Consider the following 15728-nt stretch of genomic DNA (forward strand, 5'->3'; position numbering starts at 1 on the left):
ACTATCTATGAGATCATTGTAATTAATTTATCCGTTAGTCTACGGATCATTATTTGTATGTATTTCAATTAACCATATCGTTAAAAAGTCGCTGCTAACCTTGTGATGATGAATCACTAAATTAATCAAATTTATTCCGTCAGAGATTTAAGCAGTTGGAATATTAAATGGTTTACTGATCATAAATATACAGACAACAGGATACAAATTACAAATTAAGATGTATAACTCATATAACAAATTAACGTTGACCCAAAAAAAAAAAAAATTAACAAGAGTTTATTGGCTATTTTTGCTCTATTAATATTATTAATTTTTATTTTTTATTTTTTATTAATTTGCTATCCAAGCATGGTGGATTAGTGGGACAGAGGTTATATATGTACGGACGTTAAATACTTTTCAGCCCAACTGATGGAAGACACCGTGACTAAAAAAAAGATGATGGAAAACTAGAGGGATAGAAAAGAAGCGCATTTATTGGCTACTTTAACAATAATTTTGGATAGTTGACCCAAAAAAAAAAAAAACTTTTGATTGCGTGACAAAGGCAAGTTAACAAAGCCACCAATAGGATGTGTGTCCAAAATAATCTTGATTCTTATACTATGTTTGATTGTTCTACCTTTAGGCAGTTGACCTAAAACAAATTTATCTTAATATATATCTATATGTAAGCATATATAGGCAGTTGCTGATGTAAATGAAAACTTACATATGGTTTACTTTTGGTCTCTGTTTCTCTCCGTGTATGCCATTATCAACAAATATATAATATATATATATACTATGTAATGTAATCCATTGGGAATAGAGTGGTGGTCGGAATTAATCAAAAATAGAGAGAAAGAAAGAAAGAGAAAAATTGGTGGGAATGGAAAAACAAGAAGAGATACGAGGGCAGGTATTGGTAATTCCAATCCCAGTGCAAGGGCATATAAACCCGATGATACAGTTTTCAAAGCGGGTAGTTTCAAGGTGCAAGGGGCTCAAAGTCACACTGGTTGCTGCCTTTAATGACCCGGAGATTATGCTGAACATGATGCAACCTCCTCATGATCATCATGAAGAAGAAGCAGAAGCAGGAGTAGCACCCTCTAAATCTAATTATATCACCCTCCACACCATTCCTTTCGAACCCTCGGAAGATGGCACCGACCCCACCACCAATGTGGGTACATATTTCATTCACTTCCAAAAAGTAGTGTCCCTCCGATTAGCGCAGCTCTTGCAAAGACAACAATTTACATGTGTTATCTGTGACTCCTTTATGCCATGGGCTCTTGACGTTGCCAAACAGCAAGGCCTATTTGCAGCCTGTTTCTTCACCCAGTCCAACGCTGTTAATGCCATTTACTACAACGTCCATGAAGGCCTCCTCAAAGTTCCACTAGTTGATCCGCTTGTACCTCTGGTCGGCCTCCCACCTCTTGAGGTTTTCGACCTCCCATCTTTTGTTTATGATTCACTATCATACCCTTCCTGTAACACCCCGTCCCAAATCACATCAGAATTCGTGCACGTTGACCGAGGTTGACCGTTGACCGAGTGGGTCAAAAGTTGACTTTTTGTTCCAGTTGTAATTTCTAGTTGACCATGGTACCGTGGCGAAGTGCACGATGCCCCGAGTTCGTAGACTAGTAGCACGTCGAAAACGAAGCTACGGTTTGAAAGTTATGGGCAAACTGTCGAGGTGCGAACTGTCCAAAAGGTGCCGGGAATTGAATTTTTATTGTTGTGTAATTTTGTTTTGAATTTTGTATGGTTGTAAATTACTCGTCAATACGAGTTCATAGACTAACGGCACGCTTAAATTGGACATCTGGTTAAAAAGTTATGGATGTTTGAAGTTCGCCGGATACTGTAATATTTTATTATATCTGGCTTAAGTGCACAGTAACGCCACATGTCATCACCTGGTTGGTCCACTTGGATGAACAGTGTCACCCAAGGTGGCTTTTATTTGGCAAAAACATCGGGGAGGAGAGAGAAAGAAAGAGAGGAGAGAGAGAGAGAGAGAGAGAGAGAGAGAGAGAGAGAGAGAGAGAGAGAGAGAGAGAAACGACCGGTCGCCGGAAATCGTCCAATTTTCCTGCCGATCCTTACTACACATGCCGGCCAGAAGGGAGCGCCTTCCCATTTCCGGCCGAACCCTGAAATTTCATGACCGTCGATAGCCAGACACGAGCGACGATTTTTCCCCTCCACCACCGGCCACCGCCGTTGACCCGTTTCTGGCCACTTTCAGGCCACACTGTCAGGACCCGTCCAGAATTCCTTTCCCGGAACCCTAGATAAGCCCTGATCCCAGGGAAATACCACCGAACCTTCCAACGGAAAATCCGGCAGCACCTCCCCTAAGGGTAGGACTAACCAAAAAAATTACCTGCACTGAAAACACACTTCTATAAACATCCCCTTATTCCTCCCACGATACTACAAATTGGTTCCACAAATTTCAGCACTTCAAAAGAAAACAGCAGCAACCCAGTGCATAAATAAATGTGTCCAATACAGTATACAGAGCATTATACAATTAAATGTGGAATTTATAAAATGACAGATAAAGAAGCAATACAAGTTCGAGAGGAAAAAGGGAAGAAAAACTTCTTGAACCTTCGGCAACAAACTGAGACTTTGGGCTCGCCCTGGACAATCAACGTTTCCAACCTGGACCTATCTACTATACAATATAATATCACGGTAATAACGTAGGTAAATAATAATTACTTGGAAATAATAATTTCTCTCAAACCCTTACAATTCTCTCGGTTGGAAAAGTTTCCCTTTTAAAACATTTTCACAAAACTTTTTGTTCGTACTTCCCGAAAACCAAGGGACCAAATAATTTAATAAACAACAAATAAATAAATAAATAAATACCCCAAATATAAATAAACTGCAATAATTTATAATAAATAATTTTGTACTCTTTGGGGTTTGGAACTTTATTTGAAAATTACACTTGACAATTACACTTGACTTGACGCACCACACCATATACCAGTGATGCCCTCCGATACCCAGCGTCCTGAGCACCGACTGGCGGGGGGATTAAAGAGAGAAACTTGCAAACGGCACTTCGGCGTCCCGACAGTACCGCTGCTGAAACCATCATCCCGGCCAAGGAGGGGGGCGGCTGCGTGCAATAACAAACTTGCCTGCCCACGGTCCAATGGCAACTCACGGGTGAAATAATAATACTTGCGCGCTGAACCACATATACATATACCAGAACACCAATACTGTGTGAATGCGTCTAAAATAATTATTAAACCAACCGTACCGTTTTCCAAAATTACCGTGGGAAATATACCAAATTTTCGCACTTACCATCCCACATATTTTTATTCAACAAACCGGTACGAAAACATCGATAACAAATGAAACCATATCTTTTCTCGTAATACGAGATTCAACAATTGAAATACCGCGGGCATAATTTATAAAATTAAACCACCAACTTAAACAATATTTTCATAAAATATTTAATCCAATTATGCCCGAAAAATAATATAAAATCCAAACACAATGAATTACTGAAAACACTTGCTCATGTGTAATAAATACCATTTAATCACAATAAAATAATAATCGGGAATTTCTAATGACCCCAAAATTCCATTTAGCGCCAATGGGTAAATATATATATAAAATAATATTTTTCCCGATTATATTTAAAATACGCCACATGAGCACAAATTACAGATATCAATTTAACACCACATAAATACAATTAATTACCCCAAAAACATTTTCAAAGGTGGGTCACTCATCTGGAGCATGCAATTAAACCATGATCCACCATGGGATCAATTCCACGACTCACCGGTGCTCCTAAAACACAATTCACACACAGTCAAATAAATTAATATTTTATTCGGATAAATAATATCCGGTACCCGGGGGGTCAAACACAAACGTTATCCAAAATAGGCGAATAATATACCGAATCGAAGCTTGAGCGACGAGGATTACAAATCCGGTCTCCATCGACCCCAATTCCGCCGGAGGTGGCCAGAAAGCTTCGGCCGGATTTAAACTTGAGGGATCTCTCAAACGGTGGGGATTTTGGGCAATCTAACCCCGGAAATGGATTCAGAGGGGTAAAAAATGGTGGAATAGAGGTATGGGTCGGGCTGGATTGGTCGGAAACGGCGAGAATCGCCAGAAAAACGTAACCGGCCGCCGCCGGCTTCACCGGCCCGATCTGGGCACATCCGGCGGCGACTGGCCGGGAAATTTGGAGGTTGAGGTCGCGGCGAGATGGGCTACACCGGTGGCCAGCGCGTGTGACATTCCAGCGACTGAAATCCGGCCAAACGGTCGGTCAAACAGAGAGAGGGAGAGAGTCAAAGGAGAGAGAGAGGGAAAAGTCTGTGCGTGTTTCTTTTGTCTCTGTCAGGCTCGGGGAAGAAGAAGGGAAGGAAGGGAAAAGAAAAAAGAAAAAAAAAAAAAGGAGGGTGTTTTCCCACGTGGGGAAAAAGAAAAGAAAAAGAAAAAGAAAAAGAAAAAGAAAAAAATAAAATAAAATAATAAAAATAATTAAATAATCAAATAATAATATTATTATTTAAAATAATAATAAAAATAATTTGATATTACACATGGTTGACATGTGGCTTCTCAACATGGTGACACATGGTCACCTTCATTAAGTCACACGTGGCACATCGTTACGCGTTTAAAAATAATATTAAAATAATACAGTGTTTGAAAAACTCTACAGGTCTATAACTTTCAAACCACATGTCCAAATCGGACGTGCCGCTAGTTTACGTACTCGTATCGACGAACACTTTACAACCATGCATGAGTCAACGCTCAACTTTGCATGAATAAAAAGTCAACCCTGGCACCCCTTGGACAGTTTGGACCTCAACTTGTTTTGCTTATAACTTTCAAACCGTAGCTCCGTTTTGAACGCGCTACTAGTCTACGAACTCGTGCCAACGTGTACTTCGTAACAGTACCTCAGTCAACCTAGAATTTCAACCAGGTCAAAAAGTCAACTTTTGACCCCTTGGTCAACGGTCAGCGGTCAAAGTCAACAGTCAACCTCGGTCAACGTGCAAAAATTCCGACATGGTTCGGGACGGGGTGTTACAACACGCGCTAGCCACCCCTCACCACCTCCTCAATTCCTGCCTACCCACCAAATTTCACGGCCACCAGACCTCCGACGCGCCGGGATCGGAGCATTTTCCGGTGAGGCGCCGAAAATCTTCAAACCCCGATCTCTTCGCCGTCCGGCCTTCGTTTGCCTCACCACCGGTCCCATTGGAATTCTCTCCCCTCGATCTACAAAACCCCCCAAAATCTCAGCCAACGGCCACCGCACGCGCTGCCGCCGGCGACGGTTGCCGGTGACCGCGGCGGCTCGCCGGAAGTCACTGTTCCGGCGAGTACCCAGTTGCACTACCGGTCCATGTCCACTAATTCCGACCTTTTGAATCCAAATCCGGCGTCCCTTTCCTCCAATTCGTGACGGTTTGGGAGAATTGAGGAGTCGAATCCCGAAAACTTTCCGGTGAGATTTCGGCCACCTCTGGTCCGATCTCCGGAAAGTAAGACCGACTCCGTGATCCTCATCACTCAAGCTTCGATTCGGTATATCACTCGTAATTTTTTAGTTGTCGTTTGTGTTCGCTCCCCGGGTACCCATTTGGGAGTTACCCGATTAAAATATTAATATATTTGGTTGGTATACTGTGGCTGTTTTAGGTGCGCGTGCGAGTAGTGGAGTTGATCCTGCGGAAGATCTTAGCTGATATACGCGCTTAAGGTGAGTGACCCACCTTTAAAAAAAATATTTTGGGGCAATTAACTATATTTAATTGATGTTTAATTGATATTTGAATTATGCTCATGTGGTGCAATTTAATTATGATTTTATTGTGATTTAGTTTTAATTATTATGCATGAGCAAGGTATTTTCAGTAATAAATTATATGTGGTTTTAAATATTATTTTTGGGCATAATTGGTTTAAATATTTTATGAAAATATTTGTTTAAATTGGTGGTTTAATTTTATAATTATGCCCACGGTATTTTATTTGTTGAACCTCGTACTACGAGAAAAATTATTGTTTTATTGGTTATCGATGTTTTCGCATCGGGTTGTTAAATGAAAATATGTGGGATGGTAAATGTGAAAATTGGTATATTTTCCACGGTAATTTGGAAAGAACGGTACGGTTATAATTGATTTAATAATTATTTTAGACGCATTCATACAGTATTGGTGTTCTGGTGTATGTATATGGTTAGCGCGCAAGTATTATGTCTCCCGTGAGTTGCCATTGGACCGTGGGCAGGCAAGTTTGATATTGGCCACAGCCGCCCCCTCCTTGGCCGGGATGACGGTTTCAGCAGCGGTACTGTCGGGACGCCGAAGTGCAAAAATAATAATATATGTATATTTGGAAATTGGTACCGAGATTTATATTATGTATATGTTGAAACAAATATGATACAAACAACTTGCTTGTTAGATTAATTTTGACAGTGAGAGCGCAGATGGTGACAATTTACCTACCAAGATATATATGATTATACAGCCTATAGTACATTTCCCGACATATATCAAAATTGCACTTTATTATATATACTAGCTAGTATTGGATCCATAGATATTATATATGGAAACAAAATTGATCACCTTTTACTATATAATCAGGTGTTTATATAGATAGTACATATCAAATATGTTGGTAATAGCCACTGCTTCCTTGAGCAGTGAGTACTCAAATTCAAATCCTCCCATTTCCATTATGAAAAAAAAAAAAATACATATATATATATATATAGATATTTTGCCTGCATAAGATGGGTATAGATAGATGGATGAAATTCCAATTATCACTCCATGTTAGTGGGAACGCCCATTGGTCCATGCATGTTTACATGTAGTGGTGATTCCCCTTCCTGTTGAAGGTCATATGAACCGAATGCCAGAGTTTTCAAAATCAAAGCGCTTCCTCTCCAAGTCCAAGGGGAATGGACTCCAGGTCACACTGGTTGCCCCCGCATCTTCATAGGGCCGACCTCTTGGAAGCTCAAACGCTAGTGCCATTCAATATCCTCTCAAGCTAGCTAGCTAGGAGCCAGTATAATTTACAAACATGTTTCAAGGCCACTTATAACAAACATAGAAAACAGATTAAAAAATTTTTGGGGAACATATGGTAGCTAGAAGTTTACAACTATATATATGTATATAGATATATACATGTTGAGAAGTAACTTGACAATCCGACCAAAAATATGGTATCCATTTTACGTAGCTCTATCGGTAGATTAATTTCTTAAAGCCAGCCAAAGCCAAGATAAGATGGTCATTAACCTACAGGATTATCCTTCAATATGTAAATCATATTTATATGATATTTAACACTTTTTTTTTTCCTAAAATATATGTATATACTTATATCATATTATCACTAAATTTCGAAATTAAAAAATTATGTTAAGAAATGATGTACTATATCTACATGAGGCAAGTATGTGATGAATTTCAATTATACAGTTTCACGTGCGCGTGGAGATTCATGTGAACATCACCAATTGTTTTATGTACACCCTGCTTACAATAGCGTGTAAACTCGCTCACTATAATTAACAAAATCAAACAATATTATATATTAAAAGACATTAATTAATTGCCAAATGGATGGGCAACCGCCGGCCGGCACATGAACGATCAATTAATTAATTTAATAGAGGTGCAAACCATGATGCGGAGCAGATGGAGTAGACGAAAACAAAATATCAAATTCACGACTCTGGTCTGTCAATATGAATGTATCGTTGAAACTCACCGATAAATGAGACCGACGGAGACAAATTTTAGCTTTGCTGTGCCCTCGTATATTTAAACTGCGTAGGCAAGAGCGTGGGTGGCAATAAATAAATTAAAATTGACTAGGTGCAGACTCCTTCGAATTTGTCGCCTTTGGAGCATTTACCTAAGGAAAAAAAATTTCCTAGACATAGGTACAAAATATACACATATACAAATATTAACAAAGAGAATAGCTGGCCCAAATTTTTGTACAAACTTGATTAAATAACTTTGAGGAATTCAATCATCTTAGTAAGGTACTTTTTTTTTTTAATTTTTATATATTGAAAGTGGGGATACAAACTTAAGTAACTTCACATGTAAAGCTGTCTTGAAGACCTTCACCAATTTTTTTTTTTTTTAATGAATAAAAAGGATGCTTTTGATAGTATCGTATACATCATACCGTATTTATGATAACAACTAAACTTACCAAACCTCAACTCTCAAACTTGTGGATGTGAAGCTGAGCATTTCTTATCCTGAGCTACGTTCTTCACCAACTACTTGAATAGAAGTAAAAGTATTGCAACTTATGTATATATATATTAATGTTCAACACAAGTGTGTCTAAGTTTGATAGAGAAAGAAGGAGAAGTGGACTACAAACAAAACAAATTAAATTAAATGGAGAAAGGAGAAAGAGGTGAAGGTGAAGGTGGTCGTCGGAAACCCCACGTACTGGCGTTTCCATTTCCCTTCCAAGGTCATATTAATCCCCTGCTGCAGTTTTCAAAGCGCCTAGTCTCCAAGGGCCTCTAAGTCACATTTGTTATCCCCTTCACCGACTCCAACTTGGACTTGGACATCGATCAAGCTCAACGACGGCTACCACCCACTCTCAGGGTTCACACCATAAGCATTAATCCTGACGATGAACTCAAAAGCGCCGATGATTTCTTCAATCACTTCGAAAAAGTTGTATCCCTCAGATTAAAAGAGTTCATCCACGCACAAGAAGCCCTTGGTAACCATGTTTCTTGTGTTGTTTATGATTCTATTATGCCATGGGCTCTGGAGGTTGCAAGAGACCAAGGTGTTGTGGCAGCTTCCTTCTTCACCCAGTCCAACGCCATTAATGCTATATACTACAGGGTCCATGAAGGCCTGCTCAGAGTTCCAGTGAAGCAGGAGGAGCTTGCAGTGCTGGGGCTCAGGCTTGGGCTGCCACCACTGGAGATCTCAGACCTGACATCTTTGGTCTATGATTTTCATTCCTACCCATCCTCCTTGCGCCATGTCATCTCTCGATTTTCTAATTTCAAAAAGGCCGATTGGGTCTTTGACAACACTTTTGACACCTTGGAGGAACGGGTAACCATGTCTTCCAACTTGTTCTACCATTCAGAAATTAAATAATCAATTAATTTCTTTCATGATCTCGTCTTCAGGTGGTCAGCCCAATGGCCAGCCAGTGGCCAATCAAGAATATTGGACCAACCATTCCATCCACCTACTTAGATAACAACATATTAAAGGCCGACCAAGATTATGGTCTCAGCCTCTTGAAACCGCAAGCCAACATTTGCAGTAAGTGGCTAGACTCCAAAGAAACCGGTTCAGTAGTTTATGTGTCGTTTGGGAGCTTGGCCACCATGAAGGAGGACCAAATGGAAGAACTAGCATGGGGCATTTCGATGAGCAACAATCATTTCCTGTGGGTTGTCAGACAAGAGGAATTAAACAAGCTTCCCATCAATTTCATACAAGACACTGCTGACAAGGGTCTGGTGGTGACATGGTGCCCCCAATTACAAGGTTTGGCTCACAGAGCGGTGGGGTGCTTCGTGACTCACTGTGGTTGGACCTCCACGCTGGAAGCTCTCAATTTGGGGGTGCCAATTGTCACGGTTGGGGCATTTCATCGAACACTTGGTGAGCATTCTCTCCATTTTGGGCCTATTCTGGGCCTTACAATGGGCCAAGCACCTAAAGTAGTGTAGAATTCTCTAGAACCTTATGGAGAACTCTAGGTCAAGCCATGTACATATCCATTTCTAGATGCTTCTTTAGATATTTTTGTAAAACAGGTGGGAAGGATCTAGACACCCATTCTCCATCGTAGGATTAAAGCAATTATAGCCGTAGGATTAGACTTTGTATGCCTATAAATAGGTGGAGGCCTCATTTGGCCAAACCATCCAAGGAATCAAGAGTCCAAGCTACACTTGTAAAGCTCTCTTTTAAGCAATATACTTTCATTCTCCCAAACTCTCTTTGTGCTCTAGCTTTCTTTGCTTAGCTTTCTCTTTTAGTGAGCAAAAGGCTTACTTAGTTACAACAAAAGTTCGGAATAGCAACTAAGGCCACACGGCTTGAAGGGATAAGAAACAAGTCCGTGACAAGTGGTATCAGAGCCAAGTTAGAGCTAGCCTTTAGAGCACAATGTCTTCATCAGAGGTTGTGGTTGAAGAAGCAAGGGGAAGGGAGGTCATCCCCGAAGCTGCAAGGAAGGGACGTGGGCGTTCAAAGTCGAAGGACGTTCTCACTGCCATGGAGACCAAGGTGGTCAAGATGGAGTTGGCCGTTGCCGACATATTGGAGCGGCTTGATCGTGTGGAGCAAGGCATGGAGGAGCTCGATGGTCGTGTGGGTGACCAAGTGGGGGAGCTTAGAGGTACCATGCAAGACACCAACAAGGCCAACACCGAGGCATGGGGTCAAGAAAGCCAAGCTTTCCAAGCAAAGGTAATGGAAACCTTGTCCCTTATGCAAGCTCAATTAGATGAGTTTAAGAAGAGTTTAGAGGAGACACGTGAGGATTGGGCGTTATGCAAGAGAGCTGCAACTAGTGGCACAGTCACTACCCAACAAATAGTCTTTACTCCAAGGGTAGATGCTCCCAAGCCCAAGGAGTTTAGTGGGAGAAGGGATGCAAAGGAGTTGGACAACTACATGTGGCATATGGAACGGTACTTCGAGGCCTTGGATTTCCAAGACGAGAAGCAAAAGGTAAACACCGCTACCCTCTATCTTACTAATCTTGCTGCGGTATGGTGGCGTAGAAAGCATGAAGAAATGAAGAAAGGCATATGCGCTATCAATTCTTGGGAAGATTTAAAGAGTGAATTGAAGAAGCAATTCCATCCCGAGAATGTGGCGAATGATGCTAGGAAACGCATGAAGGAGTTGAAGCACCAACGATCCATCCGTGAATATGTGGAGCAATTCTTTGGGTTAATGCTCCAAATTCCCAACATGAGTGAGGAGGATCTCCTTTTCAACTTCATGGATGGGTTGCAACCGTGGGCATGCCAAGAGCTTCAACGAAGGGGAGTACAAGATATTTCCACTGCCCTCACTACGGCTGAAACGCTTGTCGAATATAGGTGAGGTGAGTCTTCCAACCCTAAGCCTAAGAATAATTATATTAAAGGTGGGGGAGCCAAGTTCCATAAAACTCCCCAAAGTAAGGAGTTTCCAAGAAGGCCACCACTACCTAACAAAGATTGGAAGAAAGGAGGCAAGCCCGAATTCAAGCCGAAGGAAAATTGCTTCTTATGTGATGGTCCCCATTGGGCTAGAGATTGTCCGAAGAGGAAGTCCTTAAGTGCCATGCTCGAAGAGAGGGAAACTCAAGAGCACACACAAATGGGTTGTCTACAACTCCTCAACTCACTGAAGGCTAGTCCAATCCCAACCAAAAATACGAAGAACAACTCCCTAATGTACGTGGCGGCACGTATCAACGGGAAAGATGCCCAAGTCATGGTAGACACCGGTGCATCTCACAACTTCATAAGGAAGGAGGAGGCCATGAGGCTTGGCCTCAAACTGGACAAAGGTCAAGGGTGGTTGAAAACTGTGAATGCGGAGGCTAAACCACTAGATGGCGTGGCTCGTAACGTGGAGTTGCACCTTGGCACTTGGCAAGGTAACGTAAACTTCTCCATTGCTCCTATGGATGATTTTGATATTGTACTTGGCATGGAATTCCTTAGGCAATTCAATGTGGTCCCACTCCCTAGCTACAACACGGTGTGCATAATGGAGGGAGGCCCTTGCATGATTCCAACAATGCACAAACCAAGTACTTCCAACCGCCTCTCCACCATGCAACTCAAGAAAGAAGTAAAGAAAGGGGAGCCTACATTCCTTGCTACTCTACGCGAGGAAGAAGTAGTTACTTCCAAGGAGCCACCGAAGGAGGTTAGCCAAGTCCTTGAGGAGTTCAAAGATGTCATGCCACCACAACTACCTAAGAAACTTCCACCAAGGAGGGATGTGGATCATTGCATCGAGTTGGAGCCCGGTGCAAAATCACCTGCAAAAGCACCATATCGCATGTCTCCACCGGAGCTAGAGGAGCTAAGGAGACAACTTAAAGAGCTTTTGGATGCCGGTTATATTCAACCATCAAAAGCACCATATGGAGCACCTGTCTTGTTCCAGAAGAAGCATGATGGCTCGTTAAGGCTATGCATCGATTATAGGGCGCTCAACAAGGTTACCATCAAGAACAAGTATCCTATACCGTTGATAGCCGATTTGTTTGATCAACTTGGAGGACCAAGGTACTTTACTAAACTTGACTTGAGGTCGGGGTACTACCAAGTTAGAATTGCGGAGGGTGATGAGCCAAAGACTACGTGTGTTACTCGATATGGAGCATACGAATTCCTCGTCATGCCCTTTGGTCTCACCAACGCACCCGCCACATTCTGCACTCTCATGAACAAGATCTTCCAACCTTACTTGGACAAATTCGTGGTAGTCTATTTGGATGACATCGTCATCTATAGCAAGACGCTAGAGGAGCACATTCACCATCTACGAATTGTGTTCAAGGTTCTAAAGGATAATGAGCTTTACGTGAAGAAAGAGAAGTGCTCGTTTGCAACCAATGAGGTGTACTTCCTCGGCCATAAGACCAAGGATGGCAAGCTGCACATGGATGAAGCCAAAGTGAAAGCCATTCAAGAGTGGGATCCTCCAACCAAGGTGAGTGAGCTGCGATCTTTTCTTGGTCTTGTTAACTATTATAAGAGGTTTATCAAAGGGTATTCTGCCCTAGCCGCACCACTCACTGATCTACTAAAGAAGAACAAGACATGGAGTTGGTCCACCCAATGCCAACAAGCCTTTGAGAATTTGAAGGAGGCGATTATGAAGGAACCCGTGTTGGCATTGCCCGATTGCTCCAAACCATACGAGGTGCACACCGATGCTTCTGACTTTGCCATAGGGGGCATGTTGATGCAAGAAAGGCATCTAATCGCATATGAAAGCCACAAGCTCAATGACACGGAGAGGAGGTATACGGTCCAAGAGAAGGAGATGACCGCCATCATCCATTGCTTGCACACTTGGAGGCATTACTTGCTGGGGTCTAAATTCGTGGTAAAGACTGACAATGTGGCCACAAGCTATTTCCAAACTTAAAAGAAGTTAAGCCCCAAGCAAGCTCGTTGGCAAGACTTTCTTGCCGAGTTCGACTACAAGCTCGAATACAAGCCCGGCACGGCCAATGTAGTTGCCGATGCATTAAGTAGGAAAGCCGAACTAGCATCGATAACCAAGTTCCAAGGGGAATTGCTCAACCTAATAAAGGAGGGCATGGACCGTGATGTTGTGGCCAAACAACTCCTACAACTTGCCATGGAGGGCAAGACTAAGAGGTTTTGGGTTGAAGATGGCCTTCTCTACACAAAGGGGCATCGCATCTATGTACCAAGGTGGGGCAACATAAGGAAGAATTTGATCAAGGAATGCCATGACACCAAATGGGCCGGCCACCCGGGGCAAAAGCGTACGAGAGCCTTGTTGGAGACAAACTATTATTGGCCACAAATGCGGGACGACATCGAGATGTATGTGAAGACCTGCCTTGTTTGTCAACAAGACAAGTTGGAGCAACGACAACCCGTAGGTTTATTGGAGCCACTACCAATTCCTGAGAGACCATGGGAGAGCATCTCCATGGACTTCATCATTGGCTTACCCAAGTCCGAGGGATGTAGCACTATAATCGTAGTGGTTGATCGATTCTCCAAGTATGCTACATTCATTGCCGCGACAAAGGAGTGTCCATCTGAGGAGACGGCACGACTATTTTTCAAGCACGTGGTGAAGTATTGGGGACTTCCAAGATCAATTATAAGTGATCGAGACTCGAGGTTCACCGGAAGGTTTTGGAGGGAGTTATTCAAGCTCATGGGCTCGGAGTTGCATTTCTCTACAAGCTTTCATCCACAAACCGATGGGTAAACCGAGCAAGCTAATGCATTATTGGAGCTATATCTACGGCACTTTGTGAGTGCCAATCAACATGATTGGGCAAAGCTACTAGATGTTGCCCAATTCTCATATAACTTGCAAAGGAGCGAGTCTACCAATCGAAGTCCGTTCGAGTTAGCCACGGGGCAACAACCACTCACTCCACAAACACTCGTTACCAAGTATGGAGGAAGGAGTCCTGCCGCATTCAAGGTTGCCAAAAGTTGGCATGAACAAGTGGACTTAGCAAGGTCGTACCTTCATAAGGCCACCAAGAAAATGAAGAAGTGGGCGGATGCCAAAAGAAGGCACGTGGAGTATCAAGTGGGAGACTTGGTGTTCATCAAAATCCTTTCATCCCAACACAAGTCTACTCGAAGGCTACACAAAGGCCTTGTTCGCCGATACGAGGGACCATTTCCAATCGTCAAGAAGGTGGGCAAGGTATCTTATAAGGTGGAGTTACCTCCTACACTCAAACTTCACCCGGTCTTCCATGTAAGTTGTCTAAAGCCATACTACAAGGATGAGGAAGACCATACAAGAGGGGAGTCCAAGCGAGCACCAATAGGTGTCTACAACACTTATGACAAGGATGTGGATAGCATATTAGCCGATCGAATAGTTCGTGGAAAGGACAACCATCCGAGTCATGAGTACTTGGTAGAATGGAAAGGACTACCCAAGAGTGAAGCAAGTTGGGAACCTGCTACCGCGCTTTGGCAATTTGAAGATCACATCAAGAGGTTCCATGAAGCAAGCTCGACGAGGACGTCGATGGCATAGGTGGGGGAGAATGTCACGGTTGGGGCATTTCATCGAACACTTGGTGAGCATTCTCTCCATTTTGGGCCTATTTTGGGCCTTACAATGGGCCAACCACCTAGAGTAGTGTAGAATTCTCTAGAACCTTATGGAGAACTCTAGGTCAAGCCATGCTTCTCTAGATATTTTTGTAAAGGAGGTGGGAAGGATCTAGACACCCATTCTCCACCGTAGGATTAAAGCAATTATAGCCGTAGAATTAGACTTTGTATGCCTATAAATAGGTGGAGGCCTCATTTGACCAAACCATCCAAGGATTCAAGAATCCAAGCTACACTTGTAAAGCTCTCTTTTAAGCAATATACTTTCATTCTCCCAAACTCTCTTTGTGCTCTAGCTTTCTTTGCTTAGCTTTCTCTTTTAGTGAGCAAAAGGCTTACTTAGTTGCAACAAAAGGTCGGAATAGCAACTAAGGCCGCACGGCTTGAAGGGATAAGAAACAAGTCCGTGACACAATGGTGGCAGTGCCGCAGCAGACAGATCAAACAACCAACGCCAAGTTTGTGATGGATGTATGGGAGGTTAGGATAAGGGTGAAGGTGGATACAAAGGTATTCTTCACGAGACAAGAGATAGATGAATGCATTAGGGAAGTCATGGATGGGGATAGAGGGTTAGGGATCAAAAAGAACTCAGCCAAGTGGAAGAAACTGGCTATGCAAGCAGTAGATGAAGGTGGAAGCTCAGATAACAACATTCAACAATTTGTTGAACAACTTGTACTACGCCACTGATGCTATAAGTGTTTGTGAATGCATTTGTGTGCGCTGAGCAGTTCAAAGATGTTTCTTTGCATTGGATTACCTTACCACATTATCGGTTGGGGATGTTTTTACGTGAGAG

The 15728-nt window shown here is 42.5% G+C and overlaps 1 protein-coding gene across 1 annotated transcript; it reads left to right on the plus strand.

Moving 5' to 3' along the window:
* Positions 1-874: 874 nt before the first annotated feature.
* LOC132799208 (UDP-glycosyltransferase 74E2-like) lies at positions 875-15646 on the plus strand. Its single transcript, XM_060814636.1, has 4 exons — positions 875-1484; positions 8608-9158; positions 9236-9688; positions 15323-15646. The coding sequence occupies exons 1-4, from the start codon at positions 875-877 to the stop codon at positions 15617-15619; spliced, it is 1911 nt and encodes a 636-aa protein (XP_060670619.1). The 3' UTR covers positions 15620-15646.
* The last annotated feature ends 82 nt before the right edge of the window (positions 15647-15728 follow it).

Source organism: Ziziphus jujuba, chromosome 1 (genome assembly GCF_031755915.1).
Source record: "Ziziphus jujuba cultivar Dongzao chromosome 1, ASM3175591v1".
Classification (NCBI taxonomy): Eukaryota; Viridiplantae; Streptophyta; class Magnoliopsida; order Rosales; family Rhamnaceae; genus Ziziphus; species Ziziphus jujuba.

Excerpts from the sequence above, each read along its gene's own strand:
- LOC132799208 (XM_060814636.1), top strand. The coding sequence starts at position 875 with ATGGAAAAACAAGAAGAGATACGAGGGCAGGTATTGGTAATTCCAATC. Across the intron at positions 1,485-8,607 it reads TTCACTATCATACCCTTCCT|TCACATTTGTTATCCCCTTC; the intron begins GTAACACCCCGT and ends AGGGCCTCTAAG. Across the intron at positions 9,159-9,235 it reads TTGACACCTTGGAGGAACGG|GTGGTCAGCCCAATGGCCAG; the intron begins GTAACCATGTCT and ends TCTCGTCTTCAG.